The sequence below is a fragment of the Loxodonta africana genome, chromosome 21 (genome assembly GCF_030014295.1).
Source record: "Loxodonta africana isolate mLoxAfr1 chromosome 21, mLoxAfr1.hap2, whole genome shotgun sequence".
NCBI classification, from domain to species: Eukaryota; Metazoa; Chordata; class Mammalia; order Proboscidea; family Elephantidae; genus Loxodonta; species Loxodonta africana.
Window position 1 is genome coordinate 32,564,595 of NC_087362.1, and position 24,536 is coordinate 32,589,130.

The 24,536-nt window shown below is 51.6% G+C and overlaps 1 protein-coding gene across 2 annotated transcripts; it reads left to right on the forward strand.

Moving 5' to 3' along the window:
• C21H16orf74 (chromosome 21 C16orf74 homolog) lies at window positions 1-24,448 on the forward strand. Of its 2 annotated transcripts, none has more exons than XM_064273707.1 (4): window positions 1-113; window positions 9,093-9,138; window positions 21,472-21,612; window positions 23,866-24,448. In XM_064273707.1, exons 2-4 carry the CDS (start codon window positions 9,111-9,113, stop codon window positions 23,922-23,924), a joined length of 228 nt encoding a protein of 75 aa, XP_064129777.1. In that variant the 5' UTR covers window positions 1-113; window positions 9,093-9,110; the 3' UTR covers window positions 23,925-24,448. The 2 variants fall into 2 exon arrangements, with proteins under 2 accessions (XP_064129777.1, XP_003418191.3); XM_003418143.4 differs by lacking the exon at window positions 1-113 and adding an exon at window positions 6,115-6,226.
• Window positions 24,449-24,536: the final 88 nt, after the last annotated feature.

Consider the following 24,536-nt stretch of genomic DNA (forward strand, 5'->3'; position numbering starts at 1 on the left):
GCCCGGCAGGGCCATGACCCCCGCTGCGCTCTTTTACAGGCTCGTCGCCGCGGCCGCCCGCGCGGGTCTCCCGATCCCGGGCCGCGGCTCCGCAGTGAGCCCTCAAGGAAGCGGTGAGTGCCCTGCGCTGAGCGTCCCATGCTGGAAGGCGCGGCCCCACCCCACCCTGATAGAAGCGCCCCTCTGGTCCGGAGATCCGCAGCCGGGGCGGGCGTGTGGACCTGGGCGGGTGGCGTACACACCCCGCCAACTCCGCGGCGGGAGGGACGCCCTGGGGGGGAAGGGGCCCTGGGGGGCTGTGAGGGGCCACCCAACTTCTCGCGGACTCTCCTGCGGAGACGCGGGCTTTGGGAAACTTGAGTTTCCTCTGGCCGTGTTGCAACTTGCACCGGACGGTGGGGGTGTGTCCCCGCACGTGGACGCCTGTGTCCCCCTACTCCCCAGCCGACACCGCGCTGTGGCCCTCTCAGCGCGCATCCCTTGGGAGTGAACCACACCACCCTTCCTGAGGGCTGGAAGGGAGCCCGGCTGGGTGGGGGCGGCAGGCCTCGGGAGGAACCATTTCCCTTCTATCGAGTATTTCAGAATGTATTATTTATGCACTACCTCACTTAGGGGCCCCTTGGCTCCCAGGGCATCAGACCGCTTTGCAAACCGGCGATGGCAGCCAGTGCGAAGGCGTGCACGCCTGAGCGCACGTTAAACCTCCCCTCCCAACCCCCGCAGCTGCCCAGGCCTATGGGGTGGGTGGCTCTCAAGGCAGTTGGAACGTCTGTCCTCTGGCTGTTAGGCCGTGCTGGAATCTGGAGGGAAGTCAGAGAGTCAACAGCCTCTGAATCGTTGAGGAGGAGGGAGGCCTAAAGACGCTTCTGAGATAGCGCAAGGAAGCCCCATTTTACAGATGAGGCAATTGAGGCTCAGAGAGGTGTGGGGGGATTCACAAGCTCTAGCGTTTCCTGGCCTGCCTCAGGGGCGGTTCACTGAGACCCCTTTCCCGGGCTGGGTTACCTGAAGAAAGCACCCTTTTACCTGCCACCGCCTTACCTGTCCAGGCCACACCCACCTTGGATTCTGTGTCCCTACCCCTGGGCCCTCTGGATAGGAGGGAGGCGGTGTATTTATGGAAAGACTTAATCCCTTCGCCAGCCCCAAGGAGGCTGAGAGCTCTGGCGCCTAATCTCCTCTCCCTGGAAGCCCTTCCCAGAGCTGGTGGGGCCCAGAGACAGTGCTTCCCGGAGCTGGGTGTAGGTTGAGGGAGGTTAGATCTCCTCTGGAGATTTGAAGTGGGAACTTCCCCTCCGTGGACGCTGAAGAGTGCGGTTATATTAAATGTTTACATGCCTTTTCTCTTTGAATCCTCCCACCAACTCCCTGACCAAACAGTTATTATCCCCATTTTAAAGATGAACAGAAGTTTGTATATGTAAGGGGACTTATCTAAGGCCACATGGCTGGCGAATGGCAAAGCCAGGGCTTGACCCCTGAGCCCTTCCAGTGCATTACTGTTGCCTATTCCTAAACTGCTGGCAGTAGTGGTTCACTGGTAGAATTCTTGCCTTCCATGCAGGATACCCAGGTTCGACTCTGGCCAATGCACTCATGCACAGACACCATCAGTGGAGGCTATGATGTTGAAGAGGTTTCGTTGAGGCTTCTAGATTTAGATGGACTAGGAAGAAAGGCCTGGCAGTCGGCTTCCAAAAATCAGCCAATAAAAACCCTATGGATCACAATGATTTGATCCACAACTGATCAAGGGGATGGTACAGGACCAGGCACCATTTTGTTCTGTTGTGCATGGATTTGCCGTGAACTGGAGGTCTCCACCAGGTGGGGGCCGACTTGACCGCAGCTAGTGATAACAACGTGGCAGAAGCTAGAGCAATCTTCTAGGACCCCCAAATACAGATTCCCCCCCATAAAAATTATTAAGGTGTAATATACATAGGCACACATCAAACGTATACACCCACATCAAGAAGCAGGATGTTTCCAGCCCCCAGGAACACCTCCCCTGCAGCGTAAACATTTTTCATTGGCCTATACCCTTCAGAAAGGTGCATAAATCATATAAGCCTTGAGCTGCATGAATTGTCACACAGCGATCCCAAGGGGGCAGTGGGCAAGTGCTTTGCTGAGAGTCACATGGCCAATGGGTGGGCGGACCGTGGCTGGGCCCCAGGTGTCCCAGACCCTGCCCAGCAACAGAGATCAGGTGGGGGTTTCGGTGGGTGCCCACCCCACCCCCATCCTCTTTCACTTCCTGTCAGGCTATGGTGTGACTGTCCCAGCAGCTCCCCACCTCCCTGAGAGCAGCTTGCCTGGCTCGCAGTCTTGCAGCCCTGTGGGTGCCACTCCCGATTGCACTCTGTGTACTCATGTTAACACTTGAAGCATCCATGCACGGCTCCTTTGGCTGGAATTGCAGGAATCCTAATCCTGTTGCAGAAAGAACGTGCTTTTTCTAAAGAAGGAAGAACACCAAGATGTGCTGCGTGCTTGCTGGGAGCCCCGCATGGCTACCCTGTCAGTATTTCCTCCCTGTGTCTGCAGAGAGCTGAAGGAGTTTCCCTGACCTTGCACAGCTAGGGTGGAACCTGGTTCTGCCTGTTGAGTCCCCCCACCTAGACTAACTGTCACATTCTTCAGCTATGACTCTGCCCTTTCCTCCATCCTTAAAGGACGTCTTTGTTAAGGAGGTGAGGCTCATGGTGAATTATGAGCTCAGAGACTTACTGTGACTTCTTCTGGGAGGTGGTTCTACAGACATCAAGACTGGACTCCACTGCTCTCTCACTTTCCCTCCCTGGGCCTCCTCATCTGGGGAAGCCCAGGCCTTAGAGATCAGACTACCTCTGCCTATGGTTGCCAGATGTAGCAAAGAAAAATACAGGATGCCAATTAAATTTGAATTGGAGATAAGCAAGATAATTTTTTTAGTGCGTGTCCCCATACAATAGTTGGGTAGCTTGTATTTTATCTGGCAACCCTAACTCTATGGGCGCTTCCAGCTCTGGAGTCAAATGATTCAGTCCAGGAGGGCTTCCTGCACACTCCCAGACCCCCACGATCCCCCAAAGTAGTAACTTTTCACCAGACATTGGAGTCAGAATTCTAAAAGCAAGGTCTGTGTCTTCAACAGGCTGTGCTAAAGCCTGGTTACTTCTCTCCTTGTACAAAGAGTTTTATTTTACAAAAATTTTAAATTTATATTGTTGCAAAATATGTATATATATTACACAACATTTGCCAATTCAGTGCTTTTCGTGTTGTGCAACCATCACCAATAGTTGTTGCCAAATTTTTCATCACCATAAACAGAAACTCAGGGCTTCCTAAACAATGACTCCGCTTTTTACCCCTCCCTCCCGCCCCTGGTAACCACAGGTAACCTTTAGTCTCTACACATTTGCCTATTCTAGCTTTTTCATATAAGCTCAGTCATACAATATTTGTCCTTTTGTGATTGACTTACTTCAGTCAACATAATGCCTTAAAGGTTCGTCCATGTCATCGTATGCGTTGGGACTTCATTTCTCTCTATGACTGGGTAATATTCTGTTGTGTGTATGTACCACATTTTGTTTATCCATTCATCTGTAAGAGTTTTCTTACTTTTCTTTTCTCTCTGCTTGGAAAACCTGTGGAGGTTGAGCTGTCTAGCAGTCACTGCTGCGGGCTGGTAGTTGGCGGCCCCTATTTTCAAGGCTATTTTATAATTGTCCCTGTCACCCGAGATAGAATCTGAGGCCATTTGGCTTTAGAGAGATTATTCTGCCTGGGTGCAAGAACGAACCTGTTCTACTTCAAGCTGTTGTGCAAATAATTAACAATCTGATATTTGGAAGGGAACATAAACAGCCTGATTAAGTATGAAAGGGAGGTTTTTTACACTCCTGAGAACGTGTTTTTTTTTTTTTTTTTTTTTTGAGAACGTGTGAAAGGGAGAAAACACACCTAAACCAGCAGTTCTCAGGGGCCTCGTGGCTCCCAATGCCAAGCTAAGGGCGCCCCCTCCCATTAAATCTTCATCTTTTAATGACAAAAGTATGTAGTGTTTTTGTGTGTAACAAACTGAATGTCTGTAGAACGGTGGCGTGTAGAACAACATAGCTGGAGGCGTAACTGTGGTGCTAATATGCTGCAGCTTACTAGCTGTGGACCCTTGGGAAGCTACTTGACTGGGGATGGTCGTAATGTGTATCTAGGAGGATATCGTTAGGGTTCCATGCTATCATTTTTATGATGCGCTTGACCTAGGACTTGACATATTAGAAGCATTAGGTTGATATCAGCTGTTGTCATCACGATGATGGGGTAAAAGTAGCACCACGCCCCATGGTTAGGAGTCTGATAGGGTTTCCACTCAGTGGGATGTAAAAGCCAGCTTTAACTCCTCCTTTCCAAAGCATCCCAAGCCAACCCAAGGGGTGCACTCTCCCTTGAAAGCATCTGCCATCTCTGCAGGGGGTGCCCTCCAGCCTGGCAGCCCCCCATCACAGACTGAGTGGACGAACTCCAACTACACTCTGAGTAAATCCATTCCTGGAGGACATTCTCCCACATAGAAGAGTTGGAACGTGAGCTGCAATGTGGACTTGGGGCCACACAGGGGGCATCCCGAGTGGTCTTCTAGACATGCTCAGTAGTAATACTACATTATTCACATTGTGTGATGATGATTTTCTTAGTGTCCTGAAGCTGCCAAAACAAAGTACAGCAAACTCCTGTTGTTAGGTGCCTTCCCGTGGTTCCAACTCATATTGACTGTGTGTACAACAGAAGGAGACACTGCCTGGTCCTGCACCATTCTCACAATTGTTGCTATGTTGGAGCCCATTGGTCAATCCATCTCCTTCAGGGTCTTCCTCTTTTTCACTGACCCTCTACTTTACCAAGCATGATGTCCTTCTGCAGGGACTGGTCCTTCCTGACCACAAACTGGGTGGCATTCAAGAACAGAAATTTATTCTCTCACAGTTCTGGAGGCCAGAGGTCCAAGTCCAGGGTGTCAGCAGGGCTGTGCCCTCTCTGAAGGCTCTAAGGGAGGCTCTTCTGGTAACCCTGGGCGATCCTTAGCTTGAGGCTGCAGCTTAACTCTATTGTCTTCCCTCTATCTCTCTTTTATAAGGACACCACTCAGCTTGGATTAGGACACACCCTGCTGTGGTATGACCTCATATTAAATGATAACATTTTCCAGGACCCTGTTTCCAAACCCAGTCACATTGACAAGTATAGGGGTTAGAATTTCAACATATCTTTTGAGGGGACACTATTTAATCCATCAGATGATGATGATGACAACACTGATGACTGTGTCTCAGGCCTTGTCCAGGCTGGTGGCATGGCATTTCACAGAGGAGGTCACTGTGCCTGGATTGGAAGTGTCTAAGGTCACACAACCCCTTTTTCCCCTAGGCCAATCCTTCTTCCTGGAGCCTGCCTTCTTCCTCTTGTCCTTGTGGGGAAATAGAATCACCATGAAAGTGACAGCAATATGTGTCGTGATGAGAAAACTAAGTTTTTGAAAATTCTCCATTTGGGAATTTTAAAAACCTGAAGTCGATTTGCAGTACATAGCCATGATCCCTTGGTGCCTGACCCTGGTGCAGCTTGTTGTCCCATTGATCACCTGAATCCAAGCTAGGGCCACTCCTGGTTCCCACCCAGTGCACCAGAGGTAGCTGAAAATAGGCCCAGAGATGTGGTTCAACCTGGCTCTTTTTTATTTTTATTTTTTGGCCCACAGTGTTTTGAGATGGGTGTTTAGGCATTTTTGAAGTTGTAAGACAGCTTTGGAGGTCAAAGCCTATGGGTTCAGGATAACTTTTCAGGGATGCGGTGGTGCTTGGAGCGGCATATTAAGAACCTTACGTCTGCCAGGGTGGAAGAGAGTGCATCTCCCACTGTTTCAAGGAACGTTCTAGGAAAATGCCAAGGAGTTCCAGTCTGCCTGGTGGTGGAAAGTGTGGACTCTGGCATCAAAGTACTGAGTTCAAATCTCGACTCCACCACTTGCCACCTGTATGACCTGTGCATACTAGGAGATGTTAAAGCTGTGTTTCTCAGGATCTTTTTTTTTTTTTTTTTCAGCCCAGAATGTTTTGAGATGGATATTTTTTAACCTATAAGGCAGCTTTTGGGGGCCCAAACCTATGAGCTCTGGGTAATTCTTCTGGGAAGTGGCACTGTACAAGTGTTTCACAAGCTGAGTTACCAACCAGTAAGTAACCTCTCTGTGTTGTCAGGAGGGATCAGTCTCTGGAGAAGGATATCATGCTTGGCAAAGTACAGGGTCAGCGGAAAAGAGGAAGACCCTCAATGAGGTGGATTGACACAGTGGTTGCAATGATGGGCTCAAGCATAACGATTGTAAGGGTGGTGCAGGACTGGGCACTGTTTCGTTCTGTTGTGCATGGGGTTGCTATGAGTCGGAACCAACTCGATGGCACCTAACAACAACAACAACAACCTCCATACCTCAATTTCCCCATCCGTGAAATGGGGACGGGAATGGCCCAACCTCATGGGGCTGCTGTGAGGATGAACTGACCATGGATACATGTGAAGGGCTAGGACAGGCCCAGTGCCTATAGAGCTCCAGAGGCAGAACTCTGATTCCCACAGACTCTTCCTGCCAGCTCTGGCCCCTCCTCTCCCCTTGAGGAAGGGTGCACTCCTGGGTGTCCCATCCTGCACATTACAATCACCGGGGAGCTGATTCTAAAAACCCTGGTGCCCAGGCCACACCTAGACCAAATACCCCGGAATCTCCGGGCGTGGGACCCAGGCATCGGTATTTTTTAAATACCGATGAAAAATTTTAGGAAATGGATAGTGGTGATGGCCGTACAACATGAATGAGATGAATGTCAATGAGCTGTATACATAAAAATGGTTGAAATGGAAACGGTTTTGTTATATATATATATTTACTGAAGGGAGCAGTGGTGCAGTAGTTAAAGCACTCAGCTGCTAACCAAAAGGTCGGCGGTTCAAACCCATCAGCCACTTGGAGGGAAAAAGATGTGGCAGTCTGTTTCCATAAAGGTTTACAGCCTTGGAAACCCTATGGGGAAGTTCTACTGTATCCTACAAGGTCACTGAGTTGGAGTGGACTTGAAGGCAGTGGGTTTCTTTTTTTGGTTTATATACATACCACAGGAAACACCTGGTAGCACAGTGGTTAAAAGCTATGGCTGCTAACCAAAAAGTCGGCAGTTCGAATCCACCAGACGCTCCTTGGAAACTCTATGGGGCAGTTCTACTTTGTCCTGTAGAGTTGCTATGAGTCAGAATCGACTTGACAGCAATGGTTTGATTTGGTTTTTATACTTAACTGCAATTAAAAAAAAAAAAATGCTCCCCGGATGATTCCAGGTGCAGCGAGGGGCCATGCTCGGTGAAATCAGTCGGTGTCTTGTTAAAATGCACATCATCTCTCTCCCCCTTTCCTCCCCCTACTCACTTTCTGTACCTGAATGCCCTGGTCAACCCAGCCCTACCCTTGCTCCCCAATCCTCCAGTCAACCTCCTAGTGGGTACCTCCAGTGGCACCTGCTACAGCCCCCAAAATCCAACATGGCTGAAATGGAAACCTTATTTAGTTCTTCCTTCAGACTGGCTGCTCCTGGCTCTCACCCCCACCTAGTCTGGCGTATCCCCCAGACTCCCAGCTGCCAATCCCTCGGCAGCATCCCTGTCCTGTCATCTTCATGGTCAGGCTCTGTGATTCCTGGCCTGGACCAGAGCATCTCAGACCTCAAGGAGCACAGGGATCCCTGGGGGTCTTGTTAAAATGCAGGTTCTGGTCCTTTGGCCTGAGAGGCAGCATTGCTGACAAGCTCCTTGGGGTGCCAGTGGTGCTGCTGAGCCAGGACCAGAAGGGGTGGGCAGAAGCCTCCCTTAGGAGCCCTAGGATGGGCTGTGATAGCCAAGGAAGGTTTGGCAGGGCCATCGGGGTGTTCTTGGCCTGAGTCGCTATGAGTCGCTAGTCTGGGGCATCTTGCATCTCCCAGCAACGGGCCTGCATTAGGTCCCTGCCTCGCTCAGTTACCAGCTGGGGCAGCTGGAGGGAAACACAGCCTCCCTGTAAGCCAAGAAGCAATGGATCTCTGAGTTGAGTGGGGCCCCTAGTCATCACGTGGTTGTCACACGCCTGAGTCCAAGATCAGAGAGGTGCATCTTCACGGTCGCCCCCCACCCCTCTTTCCCAACCCAGCGTGTCATGGGCCTGGCTCACAGGTGGCTGTCCAGTTCTCTGTGATTCAAGGAATAACCTCAATGGCTCCCCTGTCAGCTCAAAGACGCTGGGACCCTCCAACATGGAAACAAGACCCCTCGAGAGTGAGGTTCCAGTATAGGGACAGGGCAGTACTGGGTCCGAATCCCAACTCCTCTTCTAGTTAGCTGCATGACCTTGGGTGGGTGATGTCACCTCTCTGCACCTTGATTTCCACGTCTGCAAAATGGGAACAGTCGAAGCACCTCCTAGGAGTAAATGTCACGGGCACGGATGGCGCTCCAGTGCTGTCAGATGTTATTTTATTTTCCATGTACTCAGCATGCTAGGGGTCGTCGTGTAGCAGAATTATTGTTGGGGACCCTGATTGGGTCATTAAGGTCTATGGGTTGAGGATCCAGCGGCTGTTATAGCTTAATCCCCAAGTGTCTGAGGGATCTGCATCTTACGAGAGGGGCAGTGGTGGTAGGGAAGAGGCGCTAAGACTGGTGGGCTTTGCCCCACTCCAAGGGTCCTCATAGTCCCTGGGGCTGCTCCCCAGGAAGGCTGCAGGGTTTTTGTCCCACATCATCAGCCCCGGCCACAGCCTCACCTTGAACTTTGCCCTCCCTGCAGCAGCGGCTGCCACACTTGCCTTCAGTATATTTAGCTTTGATGCACTTGAAAGTTTCCATCAGCCCAGACTTCCCTCTCTGAGGCCAGATGTAGTCAGTCAGCAGGCGCCGTGACCTCACAGCAGCCGGTGGTTTCTCTGGGCCACTATTTCCTGTTCTGCACCCATTAGGTGTGCAACGACACAAGTCACCCACACTGCCCGCCCCTCTCTGAATCTGTCCTCTCTCTGCAGGCTTGCAGGGGTGCCGACATGGGGCTTAAGCTGTCCTGCCTGAAAGGTAAGACGTGGGAGCTCCCCCACCAGTTCTTACGGAGGGCCTGGGGGCTGGAGAGGGTGGGAGGGTAAACCCAACCCCAGGGGGGAGAGGCTTCTCCTTGCTCTGTGAGGAACAGGTATCCCCAGGTAGGACTCCATGAAGACAGCACCTGCACACAGGTGATTTATAAATGCTTGCTGACTCTGTGCTCTCCTCCTTGCCTTTCCTTTCACTGGCATTGACAGGCATGGGAAAGTTGCAGGGCCTTTGGGCCTCAGCTTTCCCCTCAGAGGGACTAGTCTAAAGTCAAGGATAAGGACACCCTGGGGGAAGGTGCCAGGCAAGCACAGAGGTGTTTGCTCTCCGAAGACATGCCCTGTGGGCTGTTATCACTGAGACAGGACCAGGCTGCCTGGTGCTGGGGAAGGCAGGCTGGGAGGGAGGAAAGGCCAACAGAGAGAAAGTTCTGGAAAGACATGACATCACAAGGGGTGTTATAGGTGTTGGCAGAGGCAGCCAGACCTCCGTCCTGTGCTCTAGACCTTTCTGTCCAGCATCAGGATGACCCTTGGGCACCTCACATCAACATGGCTCAAACCAAAATCTCCCACCATAAAGCCCATTCTTGTCCCTCCTCTTGTTCCCACTCCATGAAAGAAATCTGGGAGTCACCCTGGATGCCCCTTGGCCCAGGTACAGCACGTCCACCAGCCCTGCATCCTACCTCCTGGGGGCCTCAGGGGTCTGATGGTGGCTCCATCATGCCTGCTGTGTCCCACACGGGCGGGAGCACATATTGGCCCCCAGCGCCCTGTTCTGGTGCATTCTCCATGCAGCAGAGGACCTTCCAGAACTTGACCTTGCCACTCCCCTGGCTGAGACCCTCAGTACCCCCACTGCCTGGTCTAACCATCCCTGAGCCTTCCTCAGCTTCCTTTCCATTGGTCTGCCCTCCAGGTGCTCAGCTATTTGCCCTTGCCACTGCCCTTCCGCCCTTTACACCATCATACTTGCCATCCATCTGCCTGGAATTCCGGGCACTGGGAGGAAGCACCCAGAATCTCTTTATCTGAACTTATCCAAGACAGACACAGGCCACCAGCCTGAATGCTCAGACCCCCTCCTCTGTGGAGGACATATCACATAAAGGAGATTACAGAGAGCAGAGTGTTCCCCCAGGCCCTCCGTGCCACCCACCCCTCTGACAGTCCACCTGCCGGCACTTCCTTTGCTGCTCCAGGGCTGTTCTCACCTGGCTGGCAGTGTTGGGCGTGCACTGCTGTGTGCTGCGCTTTATTCATTTTTTGTCTAATGCTTGGGTGTGAGTGTTGTGTGTGTTTCCTGAGGCCACATGGTTGTCCAAATTGTTTGATGATGTCATTGTATTTGGCTGAAAGTGGATCTTTGGGTTGTTTCAAACTTGCTGGTTTTGTGGACAGTGCTATTTTAAGCTTCTTTGCTATCTGATTTTTTGGATATTATTTCTTTGGGATAAATTCCCAGAAGTTAGAATCACTGGATAAATGTTGTTGTTGGGTGCCATGGAGTCAACTCTAACTTATAGTGACCCCATGTAACAGAGTAGAACTGCCCCAGTAGGGTTTTCTAGGCTGTAATCTTTCCAGAAACAAATTGCCCGGTCTTTTCTCCTGCAGAGCAGCTGGTGGGTTTGAACCACTGACCTTTCAGTTAGCAGCCTGATGCTTAATGGTTTCCCCAGCAGGGGTCCTTCACTGCATAAGTGGCTAATTCTTCTTGGGGGCTTAGTCAGGGCGGGGGCCTTGTCCTGTGCGTTCTACGTGAATTAGCTCATTCTGTCTCTGCAACAACCCCTTGAGGTGGGTGCTATTAGGGCTCCTGATTTCTAGATGTGGAAACAGGCACAGGGAGGCAGTGCAGTTTGCCTGGAGCCACACAGCTAGGACCCAGCTGGGCTTTGAACCCCTGCAGGCTGCTGCCAAAGTCCTTGCTTCAGCCACCACCTTGTACAGCCTCTTCAGAGGAAAACATCTGAACTTGATGTTTGAAGTAGCTGCCTCTTAGAGACTGAATGGTGCCCCCCAAAAGTATGTTGAAGTCCTAACCCCTGGTACCTGTAAACATGACCTAGTTTGGAAATAAGATCTTTGAAACGTTACCAGTTAGCCAGAAATTATAGGGAGTAGGGTGGGTGCTTAATTCCATCTGAGTGGTGTCCTTATAAAAAAGAAGAAACACAGAGACACATGCCATGTGAAGACAGATCTACAAGCCAAGGAATGCCTGGAGCTACCAGAAGCTGAAAGAGACAAAAAAGGATCCTCCCTTAGAGCCTTTGGAGACAGCATGGCCCTGCTGATACCCAGAATTTGGATCTCCAGCCTCCAGAACTGTAAGACAATAAATTTCTGTTCTTATAACCTGTCTTAGGCTGGATTCTCTAGAGAAGCAAAACCAGTAAAGTGTGTAAATATATATAGAGAGAGATTTATGTCAAGGAAATGGCTCACGTGGTTGTAGAGGCTGGAACGTCCCAAGTCCATGGGTCAGGCTGGAGGCTTCTCCTGATACGTGTAGCTGCAGGGGCTGGTGAACCCAAGATCGGCAGGTCAGAGAAGGAGCAGGGCTGTTGCTCACAGGCTGCAAAGATGGAAGAATCCCAAAATTGGCAGGCAAGATCGCAGGTAAGCTACCAGCTCAAGTCCCAAGAACTGAAGGTCAGTTAAACAGGAGCCAGCTGCAGGATCCAGAGCGAGCAAAAGCCACCAGCTTTGCCAGAATGTCTGCTTGTATTCGACGCAGGCCACACGCCCAAGGAAACTCCCTTTCAACTGATTGGCTGCTCACAGAAGATCCTGTCATGGGGGTGATCACAACATCAGACGACTTGCCAAACCACTGAGAATCGTGGCCCAGCCAAGTTGACATACAGTCTTAACCATCACATAGCCCATCCATTTTTGCACACAAGAAGGTAAGGCTCAAAGAAGATAGACCCCCCTACCCCCAGTAAGGAACACAACTGTTTACTATCAGTCCTGGGAATGGGGCACTCCTGCTACTACACCCCCACGAGGCCAAAGCAGTAGGGCTAGAAGATGCCATCTCATCTTGCTGCACTGACGAGTATCCCTGAGAAATGTGAAGTTTGAAGTACAATTCAAATCCTCTGGTTTACATGTCCAGTGAGTGGGTTTATCAGGACTTCTCATCAAACAAAGGAGTGCAAGACAAATAGTAGCAGGTATTTGAGACGCTAAAGAGGCCACTCCTTCAAAGTCCACCAGGATCCCAGAAGTGCTGCAGCTTTGAAAGCTCAGGTGCCCCGTAACCCTTCACCTGGCCGTCAGATTAAACATGGACCTGCTGGCGTTGCTTTTTGACAAATTGTTTCCATCACTGCATGTCTGTACGTGTCAGCATGAACCTGGCGTAGCGACTGGAGAAGTGTTTGGTGAGTCACATTAAGTGTGTTTCCTCATGTGAGTCAGCTGCAGATTTGCCAAATCCTGAAGAAGTCATTGAACCTGTTCAGTGTTCGGTTTTCCCATTTACACACACGTGTTTTAGAGATGTTTGTAAGATTCCCGGCCATCATTGGTTGAAGGGTGATCATTAACAATAATTACAACTCATGGGGTAGGGCCCAGGAAACCATTTAGCAAGCTTTCCAGGGCACTCTGGAGGACAAATCAGGTATCCAAGCCTCAGTTTCCCCATCTGTAAAATGGATCACCAAATGGGAGTATCTTCTGCCTTAAGGTTTGAGAATTACCTGAGATAAGGGTTTCCTGCCCACCTCCACCCTTTGCATCTCCCAGCCATGGAGGCAGCTCTATATGCCTGGGGACCTCAGCTGGGAGGAGTGAACTAGAGGCTAGAGGTGTGGGCTTTCCCGCCAGGGTGGCTGGCTGTGACGTTAGGGCTTGCCTTGGGGGCCCAACCTGGTCTCTGGGGATCTGCGGAGGCCGCCAGCTCCAGCCCCAGCTAACTCCCACATCACCGTGGAGACCAGCTCCTGGGACAGGCTAGTCTCTTCAGGTTGCCTGTCAAGCTTGGGGAGCTGATGAGCAGTGAGGAGACGAGCATGGCAGGGACTGGGGGTAAGGGGCCGAGTTGGGGAGCTGATGTCGCTGGGTCATGCAGGGCCATGGAGGCTGAGGTATGGCACCAGGAATTTCTTCTGGAGTAATAGGAAGCCACTAGAATCATTTAGATCAAACCCAAACCAAGCCTATTGCCATGGAGTCAGTTCCAACTCATAGTGACCCTATAGGACAGAGTAGAAATGCCCCATAGGGTTTCCAAAGCTGTAATGTTTATGGAATCAGACTGCCACATCTTTCTCCCGAAGAGTGGCTGGTGGGTTCGACCCGCTACCTTTCCTGTCCCAAGTTAGCAGCCAAGTTCTTAACCACTGTACCACCAGGGCTCCTCAGAATCAGACTAGGGTCTAAATCTTTGCTGCACGCCAGAATCACTGGGAAGCTTTTTAAAAAGCTGCAGCCCTGGCCCAGCCCCCAGAGACTGGGATTGGATTGGTGTGGGCAGGGGCCCAGGAATCAGTGTTTTTAATCAAGCCTCCCAGGTGACTCACCTGTACAGCCTGGGGTGAGAGCCACTGCTCAGGTCTAATGTCCTTGCTTTCAGGTGGGGGCTGGGGTCACGAGCACATTATTGTGGCTGGGAACCTGGGTATGCTGGCTCCAATCCGGGGCTCTTCCTGGAACCTTCCTATCCAGTGTCTGCTCAGCAGACTGGGAGGAGGAAGGCTGAGAGACCAGACCCCCAGGCAACTCAGGAGCAGGGTCAGCTAGTCAGAGCCTGTTTTAAATGCTGGAGCAGATGGGGCTTCATTTGGCCTCACCCTGTCCCCAGGGGCTGAACAGGCAGCCCTCCTGGCTTACGGGGGGATTTAGTTAAGCTAAACCTCAGCACCTGCTGCCCTCGGGAAAGAGGGGCCAGTTAGTGGTGCAGCAGGTGGGAGACAGACGCAGCCCTCACCAGCCTGGGGTGCTCAGCCTGGGTTGCTCAGCCTGTCTGGTGGGGATGTGCTCTGGGCTCTGCAGTTTCCTGAGCATTCATTGCCTCCCTTACTCGGGGTTCCAGGGGTCCGGAGCCATGCCTGCCTGTTCATCCCTGTAGCCCTGGGGCCTGGCGCACAGTAGGGACACAGTACATTGTGGAAGGGATAGTCTCCGACCCTGACTAAGGACCACAGTGGGTGTGGCCATGTGAAGACAGAGGCAGAGATTGGAGTGATGCAGCCACAAGGCAAAGAACGCCAAGGATTGCCGGCAGTACCAGAAGCTGGAAGAGCAAGGAAGGCTCCTTCCCTAGAGCCTCTGGAGGGAGTGTGGCCCTGAAGATACCTTGATTTGGGACTTGTGGCCTCCAGAACTGTGAGAGGATGAATTCCCGTTGTTTTAAGCCACCAGTGTGTGGCACTTTGTTAGGGCAGCCCCAGCAAGCTCGTGTAGGTTTACAGGTGGGCCAAGAGCCTGAGAAGCTTCTGGAGGGGCTGCTGGAGCCAGGCATTTGATGCTCAGGAACTGAGCTAGACCCGGGAAGGCGGAGGCGGGAAGGAGGCTTGGGGGTGCGGATCAGGCCAGGGAAAACATCACCCCATCTCCTATGGAAGCCTTCTATCTCTGACTCCTCCTCCCAGGTTCCCTCTTGGTGGCAGCTCGCCCCTGACGCAAGCCAGGCTTTTTCCTTAATTAAAAAGAGATTTAAAACCTCCACTGCTGTCTCCTTTGGGCCAGGCTGCCTTGAAAAGGTAAAACTGCGGATGCTGCCCCGGCCTCATCCCTAATAATGTAAGGCTTTCCCTGTAATTGGAATTAAAAAAAAAAGGTTAAATGCGTCTGGAACCATTTGTTGGTTTGTGTTTTGAAAGACCTGCTCAAAATCCAGGCGCCTGGTCATCTCTGAGTGATTCTTGGTGGCCCAGCCTCCCCTCTATGTTTGTGCCCCCGGACCTTTGCACAAGCCATGGCTGCCCTCAGGGTGCTGGTGCTCTCTCTTCCATCTCCTGTTTGGAAAGCTTGTCTGACTCCTGACACCTCCCCTAATCACTCTTTCCATCCTATGAATCTGCCGCTCACTGCCCCTTTAATTGGCCCAGGCTCTTGGGGACATTTGTGTGGTTTCTGGGTCCCCAGGAGGGCAGGCTTCAGGCTGAATCCTATGTGACCCTGAACAAGATCCCTGACTTCTCTGAGCCTCAGTGTACCCATCTAGAAGATGGGTTCTAACACAGTCCACCACCTGGGACCATTGGGAGGACCCAGTGATGAAATGCCACGAGGGGCTCACACTATCCCTGCCTCCCAGGAGCACAATCCTTGAAGCCCAGCACCCATGGGCCCCTCCCAGCAATGACTGGAGTCACCTGGGACCCTCCCTATTGTTTTTCCAGCCAATTCTGGAATCTTTGGGGTTCCATTTCTGCTGCTGGGATTTGGAGCCAGAGGTTGTGGGAAGGCAAATTTTGGGGGGATGGCGGGGGGAGAGCACAGAGAAACATGTGTTAAGACTATCTGTGGTGTTCAATATAGTTGTTAGTAGCTGTCAAGTCGGTTCTGACTCATGGCGTCCTGTACAACAGAGCAAAACATTGCCCAGCCCTGCGCCATCTTTATGATCATTGATATGTCTGAGTCTGTTGTTATGGCCATTGTGTCCATCCATCTCATGGAAGGTTTTCCTTGTTTTCACTGACCCTTACCAACCATTATGTCCTGTTCTAGCGATTGGTCTTTCCAGAGTAAGTGAGCTGAAGTCTCACCATCTTCACTTCTAAGAAACATTCTGCTTGTATTTCTTCTAACACTGATTTGTTCATTCTTCTGTCAGCCCACGGTATATTCGATATTCTTTGCCAGCACCACTATTTGAATGCGTCAACTCTTCAGTCTTCCTTTTTCATTGACCAGCTTTTGCATGCATATGAGGTGACTGAAAAGACCATGGCTTGGGTCAGGAGCACCTTAGTCCTCAAAGTGATGTCTTTGCTTTTTAACACTTGAAAGAGGTCTTTTGCAGCAGATTTGCCCAGTGCAATATGTCATTTGTTTCCTCTACTGCTGCTTCCGTGGTTGTTGCTTGTTGATCCAAGTAGGATGAAATTGTTGACAACTTCACTTTCTTCTCCATTTATCGTGCTGTTGTTTATTGTTAGCACACAGTAGGTGCACAAGAAATATCTGCTGATTGAACCCCTCCACTGAGCCAGGCCCCCTGTGGCTCTCAGGACAGCCGTGTCAGGGATGGTGGCATCAGCCTCATGCTACAGGCAAGAGAGCCGTGGCGAGGGAGGCAATGTTATAGCCAGGAAATGGGGAAGCTGAGAGTCAAGCATGCCTTCTCCTTGCCAAGCCCATTATGTTCCAGTACAGTAAGGAAAAGGGTCTGAGTACCAGCTTGGAGCCGCGAATACGTTGTCCTATGTCACTTCACATAGAATGAGTGACTGTGAGAGTGAGACAGGGTAGGGTTCCTGCCTGTGCACAGGTGGGTACAGGTAACAGCAGCCAGGTGGCACACAGTGGGCCCTCAGTATTGGTGAATAAATGCTAAGGCTGGGCTCTCATGGTATTAATTATAGCCCGTGGTCATTGAGTGTGCACTGCGTGGCCAGCTCTGGTTTCTGGCCTGGAAAATGCACATAATAATCGCAGCCATCTTGAGTAATGGAGAGAGGATTTAAATGGGATCTGTAGTCTTCCCAGTGCACCCTGGGTATTACTTAACCCCAATTTGTAGGGGGTGAGGGGCTTCCCAGGTGGTGCAAATAATTTGTGCTTGGCTACTAACCGAAAGGTTGGTAGTTCAAACCCACCCAGCGGTGCCGCGGAAGAAAGGCCTGTAATCTGTAAAGATTACAGTCAAGAAAACCCTATGGAGCAGTTCTACTCTGTAACACATGGGGGCGTCATGAATCTGTATCGCCAACTACGGGTTTGGGTTTGGTTTTGCAGCTGAGATAGAGCCACTGCCCAGGTGGATTGCAGCTCTGGTGTATCTGCTGGCCTCCCGCTGCCCTGTGGGCCCACCAGGTGTAAGCAGGTCAGAGCCCACTGTGTGTTGACAGTGCCTTGGGAAGCTCAGCCTGGGTCGCTGGCAGGTTCTCTGAGCTGGCTTGGGACCATGATTTGGGTGCTGTTGTTTAAAGAGCCAGCAGAGGGTGCCCGTGAGCCGTGATGCTGGTATCTGCTCTGGGCTCCAGCCCCCTGTCCTGCCCACGGCCTCTGGGTGGCTTGGAGGCTGCTGAAAGCTGGCACTGGCACACACACAGGGATTTATGCCCTGTCCCCAGTGACCTGGAGCCCCTCAGAGTCCGGACGTGGGGTCACACACAGGTTACCTGGGCAGGACTTTTGAAGGATAAGGCTTGAGAAGTGGTGGCTGATACCAGAAGGGGCAAGACAGAGCAAGGGGGTGGGAGGTGTGCTCATACCTGGAGTCACTTCAGGCACCAGCCCTGCCATTTGGCCACCATGTCGCTTCGAGCACGTTACTTTGCTTCTTCAAGCCTTGGTTTTCTCAACTGTAGAATGGATATGATGGTAGTGTCCACCAGAGGGATGGCGTGAGGGTTAGCAGGAGTGGAAATCCCAGGCTCAGCTCAAAGCCTGGCATGGGGGTGCCTAGGGAGAGCAACCCCAAACCACCTCCCAGCCCAGGTGTTTCATTTCTCCAGAGTTGGTATAGCAACCCCACTTTTACAGCCAGGAAAACCGAGACGCCAAGTGAAACCACGTGTTGCACAGTCACCGTAGCTCGGTGGTTGCCAGCCCTGGCTGCACATAGAATCATCTGGGTCACATGCAGAGCAATGAAATCAGGGTCCCCAGGGTGGGGACAAGGCACCTGTATTCCAGGTGATCCTAATGGGCACCCAAGATGGAAACCCCTGCACTTGAGCTAGGAAAAGGCAGAACCAAGTTTCAGGGTAAGGTTCTGACCTGCACATAGCAGCGTCTTCCAGCTCAACCCACGCAGAGGGCCGGCTTGCCAGGCCAGGGTTTTGTGGTCTGGTTTGTGTGGCTGTATCCGCTGTGTCGAGGACGGCGAGTGCTGCAGAGTGGGGACGCCCCAGGTGACATACTTGTCCCCACGGCTGTCTTGCCCCCACCTGTCCTGGGATCGGCTCGCTGCCCCAATCCCTCCCTGGGCCCCAGCCCCTTGGAATGGGAGCCAAGCCATTCCTCTCAGGAAATAGGCTTTTAATAGCCCGAGGCTGGCACCTAATTAACAAATAACAGCTCTGGGTTAGCACAAATGAGCTCCTGGGCTGGGGCAGGGCTGGCACTTGTTGTTTTAATCCCTGAAGTTGGCTTTATCCTCCTGAGAGTTCTCCCCTCCTGCTCAGCCACCTCTCCTGCTGAGGCTGGGCAGCTTGGGGATTTGAGGGGCTCCAGTACCTCCCTCCCGCTTCTCCCTTCCCCCTTCCCTCCCACCATGTTTCCTCTTTCCTCCTTCCTTCATTTTCTCCCTCCCCTTCCTCCCCTCTTCTCTCTCCTCCTTTCTTCCTTCCTCCTCCCTCCCTCACCTCCTTCCTTATGCACTGCCCTTCCCACCTCTCCCTCTTTGCTCCATCCCTGCCTCCTACATCTCCTTTCTATTCCCCCCCCTTCTTTCTCATCTCCCTTCTTCCCTCTTCCCCATCTTCCTCCTCCCCAGTCAGCTCCCTCCTCCCCTGTCTACCTCCTCCCCTCTCTCTTCCCTCTTCCCCTGTCTCCCTCCTCCTCTGTCACTTCACTTCTCCCTTCTCTCCCTCCTCCCCTCCTTATGGACGATAATAGAGGGCTGGCAGGGATGAACCTCTCTAGGGCCCCTTTGCAAGGGCATTCCGTGAGTCCATTCCTGTCCTCACACAAGTAGCCCAGCAGGGTAGGTGCTGCCACCTTCCAAAATGGGCAGTTTTGGATTTTTTTTTTTTTTTATATTAAGGAGAGGGATCCTGAGGTTCTGTTTTCTCCTATTAGGCATGCCCAGGATCTAAACGTCCCACTCCTGGATGTTATAGAGCAGGGCTGGCAAACCACAACCCAGGGGCCAAGTCCAGCCCTCTGCCTCTTCTTGTAAATAAAGTTTTATTGGAACACAGCCATCCCCATTTAGTTATACACCATCTATGGCTGCTTCCGTACTGCGTTGACAAAGTAGAGTAGTTTTAACAGAGACCGTATGGTCCTCAGAGCTTAAAACATGAACTGTCTGGCTCTTTACAGAAAAAGTTTGGTGGCCCCTGTTAGAGAGGATTGTGGTCAGAAGAGGCAGAGCTTTGGGGGTCAGACGGACTCAGGTTCAAACCTGGGCTCTGCCACGAACTGGCTTTACATATGCTCTCCAGTCATCAGTTTCCACATCTGTGAGATGAACTGAGAAACGACCTGCCTTGCAGGTCAGTAGTAAGGCGTGAACGAGAAGGTGCTTACCAGGGCTAAGTACGGTGTCTTGCAAGTGTTGCCCATTATGAATGATCACAGGAAGGGCCTTGCCAAAGTGCCTGCCTTGTATTGGCTTTACATTCCAGGCTTCTTCCTGGGTTTGCAGGAAAATGCGGTTTCTATGTGAAGGGTGTTCCAGGCAGTGGGAACAGTGTGCACAGAGGCATGGAGGAGTTAGGGAACTCATAGAATTCAGGGAACAGAGCCATTTGGTGAGTTGGGCAGGTGGTAGGGATAAGGCTGCAGGTAAGTCGGGGCAGGACTGTGAAGACTGGATGCCGGGTAGGATGCTGACTTTAGTCTGTGATCAACATTTCCCAAAATGAAATTCATTACTTGTGGTTCTATGAGATGTTAGCAAGTGTTCTCCCAAAAATGTACTCCATTGTCATTTGTTTGGGAGGCTCACAGTTAAGCACACTGGAAGCAGCTTCTTTACTGCAGGACATCTCAGAAACTTTAATACTGTAACATGCATGCAAATTTCCAAAAGAAGGATAGAGTAAATAGGATTTCATCAACATTCAAGGATGCATGATTCTCAAACTCATTTGATCATGGAACCCCTTCCTATGGGAGTCTCAGAAGGCCAGTGTTCCAGGGAATACACTTTGGGAAATCCTGCTGGTAGATAGTACTCAAGAGTTGTTGAGTGTTCCAAGCAGGCATGTGATGTGATCGGAGTTTGTAGTTTCTGGCTGCTGTTTGGAGGGGAGACTGGAGAGGGATAAGCCAGGGGGCAGAGAGACTAGTTAGAGGCACAAGAAAGGAGAAAGATGAATGTCAAAGATATTCAGGAGGTAAAATCTACAGACTTGATTATATGGATTGATCAATCAGTGATAAACCAGATGGATTAAATTGCCTGGAGAGTTGGAGGGTGAGGAGAAAAGGGAAGAAATGAGGTTGATGGCCTGGTTTCTGATGGGTGGTTATGTCACTGACAGATGGAAAGAATGGAGGAAGGTGCTTGACGGAGTGGATGATGGGTGGTTTTTACGTCAGCAGGAGAGCCAAAACTGGGCGTGGCCTAATTTTACCTGCATTTAATTTAGGGAGAGCTAGGCCAATGAGTTTGACAACTTAGAAGAAATAGACAAAGTCATTGAAAAACACGACTTACCAAAACTGATACAAGATGAAACAGAAAACCTGAATAGCCTTATATCTGTAAAATAAACCACATTAGTAATTAAAACCCTCTGCACATAGAAAATTCCAGCCCAGACAGTTTCACTGGTGAATTCAATCAAACATTTAAGGAAGAAGTAATACCAATCTCACACACACTCTTTTAGAAGATAATTTGTGAGAGTAGTAACTTCATGCATAGTTTAGAGTCAGACAGACCTGGGTTCAAATCCAGCTCTTGCTTTCAATCAGTCATTTTTTGAGCACCTACTTACTATGTGCCAATATGTCCCTGGGTGGCACAAATGGTTTCCAATTGGCTGCTAACCTGAAGGTTAGCAATTCAAACCCACCCAGTGGTCCCAGAGAAGAAAGGGCCTGGCAATCTGCTTCCATAAAGATTACAGCCAAGAAAATCCTTTGGAACCAGCCTTACTCCGTAATACATGGAGTCTCCGTGAGTCAGAATTGACTCTGTAGCAACAAGTTTGGTATGGTTTACTGCGTGGCAGACACTGCTCTAGGCACTAAAGATAATATTAGTGAACAAAATAGACAGTAATTCCTACCCTCACCAGGGTACACAAGCTTGGGCAGTCACTGAGCTTCTCTGAGTGGTTTCCCTGTCTGTATAGTGGGGACAGCAGCCCTCCCCTCTCCTGGGAGTTGCCAGGACTGAGAGTGATGGTGCAGGGAGGGAGGGAGGCCGGCAGCCAGCGGCCACTGATGCTTGTCTCTTTGTCATGTGTGTATGTGTGTGTGTGTGTTTTCCACGCCTGCCGCTCAGGTTTTAAAATGTGTGTCAGCAGCAGCAGCAGCCATGATGAGGCTCCCGTCCTGAACGACAAGCACCTGGACGTGCCCAACATCATCATCACTCCCCCAACCCCCACAGGCATGACGCTACCGAGAGACTCACGGAGGACAGGTGAGACCGCCCTGCCTCTGCCGCCAAGCTGGGTGCGGAGAGACTCTGGTACAGCCTGGGGGCGGGGCTGGAGACAGCTCATGGGGGCCTCCCCCAGCCCCTGGGTTTAGGAAAGATTCACACTTGGCTCTGTGTACTCTCCACTGTGGGCCCCTAGCCACAGCACCAGCCTCAGCAAGATGTGGCATGTTAAGTAATTAGCTAGACAGCCCCTGCCGGCAGCCAGGAGCTGTGATGGATGGGGCTGGGCTGGCCCGCCACACTGTGTCCCCCTGCTAGCCAAGGTAATTGATGGATGTGCCTCCACCTGCCAACCCGTTGGACTGGTGCTCCATCTTGTTGGCTGCAGTGGTTCCGGCTGGATGGGACAGGCTTGGAAATACAGCCCATGCCCAGGCTGGGGCTGGACCTGGGGCCTTCTGGATGCAGCCAGTACAGGGAGGGGAGGGGAGATGGAATTATTCCCAGGGGAGGGAGAGGCCCAAGCTGGTGCCCCCACCTGGCCCTCTTTTGATACCGTTGGAGCCAGTGGGACAAGTTTTTCCTTTATTCATTGAATTGAACAAAGATTTATGGAGCCCGGGCTGGGCGCTGAGGCTGCTGTTGTGAATAATAGCAGTAGTAGCAATGGTTGTGATAGGTAGCACCGTGCCAAGTGCAGTAAACGCATTTTCTCATTTAGTCTGCACTCTGACTTTCATTCCCATTTTATAGATGGGTAAACTGAGATTCAGAGAGCTGTTGCTGTACAGCTGACAAGTGGCACAGTTGGGATTCTAGTCCAGACTGTGTGATCTGGGCTTGCACTGCAGAGCCCGGGGCTGAATGCCCGCCCAGTGGGTAGCATTGATCAGCCAGTGGGTCACCGTGACATGGTTCTTGCCAGGTGATTCAGTGGTGACAAGGCAGGGTGGAGTTGGTGGGATGTCCTGTCTGATAGACTTGGGTAGACTTTTCCAGAAGTCTTGAGTTTAGGTGCCAGCTTGCCCACTGGGTTGGAGAGCCCTGGAGAAAGCCATTGGACCTTTTCTGGGAGGGGCCTAGCACAGACACGGGGCCTGGGGCCCTGCTCAGTTATGGCTGCAGTGTTCACCTTCCCACGTGACCTCTCCAAGTGCCAGGCACCAGGTAAATGAATGATCTCTTCACGAATCATTTTTTCATTTTGACCCTAGGAGCCGTGAGTACCGTGAGTAGTTACCTCTTTTTGTAGAGGTGGAAACCGAAGTCGAGAGAGGGACAGTGACTCACCCAAGGGCACACACAAGGGAGAAGAGCTGGGCTTCAGGGCCAGTGTTCTTTGTACACCCTGCCCATGTCTAATCTGAGAGCACAGGTCCTTGACTTTGCCAGTGGACTCCCTTCCGTCTCTGAGCCTCAGTGTTCTTGTCTATAAAATGGGGTCAAGTTGGCCTTCCCTGCTCCTGGGGCCACGTGAGCAGCAAGGAGACTCATGGTTCTTCTACAGGGTATCTGGGAGACTCCCAGACCCTGGGAGAGGTTCCTTTTAGGCTTAAATACCTGCCGTTTGCTCCATCAGGCTGCAAAGCTCAGACCCCACACCTCCGTTTTCTCTATTCAGAGAAGCGAGGCGTAGGACAAAGAGCACAGGCTTTGGAGTCAGAAAACTCTGAATTCAAATCCCAGATCTCCAGCCTGTCAGCTGTGTGACTTTGAGCAAAGGCTGTACCTCCCTGAGCCTCAGCTTCCCTATCTGTATAATGGAGATGATAACAGTGCCTCAGAGCAGTGTGGAGGGTTTGTGATGAGGAAGGTCGGGACCTGGTTTGATGCCCTGCACCATGGCTGTGTTGTTGATATTCTTAACAGTGAACTGGAAGGCACGAAGAAAGAGCAGCAGACCCAGTAGGGCCTTCTCTCTCTAAGCCTCAACTTACCACCTGCAGAGCCATGGCTGTGGAGGTATTGAACTCCCAGCCCTGACCAGCCCAGGGCATTGAAGGCAGCCAAGGGCGGGTGGCTCAGGTGACGGCTCCAATTCCAGGGACCTCAGCCAGAGACCGGGAAGAGCCAGGCACTGAGAGTGGGCAGAGGGGTACCTAGGAAATTCTCAGGAGATTCAGCATCATTTGGGGGCGCCTCAGCACCTAGCGACATCCCTGCCCAGATGCAGGGGAGTTTGGGGTGGTGGTACAGGGCAAGAGGGCCCATGGACACCTGCCCCAAAGCTCCCAGAGAAAGGAGGGCCTGGATGTGGTAGGGTTGATCTGATGTCACTCCTCTTTTCTCTAGTCTGGGTTGATGAGACGGGGATGAGCCCGGATGACGGAGAAATGGACCCCGAAGCTTGAGGATGGGACAGATGATGGGGATTTCTCCACACGTGCTCCTGGGCCCTCTAGTCGCCTCCGCTCCAGATGTCCCTGTGGGGACACGGCTGCCTGGGACAGCTGTGCTGAGTACACACACGTGCACACGTGCTGGATGCGGAGACGGCACTTCCGGGCCGAGGAGAGCAGCACTGGAGGTGTGGGGAGATGAGCGAGGGATCCCCCCTACCTGCTTCCAGATCAGCGCTTCCGAGGCCCCGCTGAGTGGGAAAGATCTCTAATGCCTACGTTCCTGCTGACTCTGGTGTGGGAAGAGGGGAAGATCCTTCCCTCCAGGCCTGGAGATGGCGGGCAGAGTACAGGCCGAGGCTCTCCTCTGGAATCACACCCCCAGCACCTTGTTTTCCCACAGCGTCAACACAAACTAGAACTTCTCGCAAGAGGAGCGGCTCAGTTTTTTACAAGTTGTTTTACAGATATTGAAACAGTCCAAAAGGGATTTCTAATTTCTTTTTTGCATATAAATAAAGATCCTCTGTAATGAACAGCGAGTCTGGCTCCTGGGCACGTTTAAGACAATTGCTTAAAACAGAAGCCAGTTCGGCTTGTGGCGGGCCTTTGGATGGTCAATTT

Excerpts from the sequence above, each read along its gene's own strand:
- C21H16orf74 (XM_064273707.1), top strand. The coding sequence starts at position 9,111 with ATGGGGCTTAAGCTGTCCTGCCTGAAAG. Across the intron at positions 9,139-21,471 it reads TAAGCTGTCCTGCCTGAAAG|GTTTTAAAATGTGTGTCAGC; the intron begins GTAAGACGTGGG and ends CCTGCCGCTCAG. Across the intron at positions 21,613-23,865 it reads GAGAGACTCACGGAGGACAG|TCTGGGTTGATGAGACGGGG; the intron begins GTGAGACCGCCC and ends TCTTTTCTCTAG.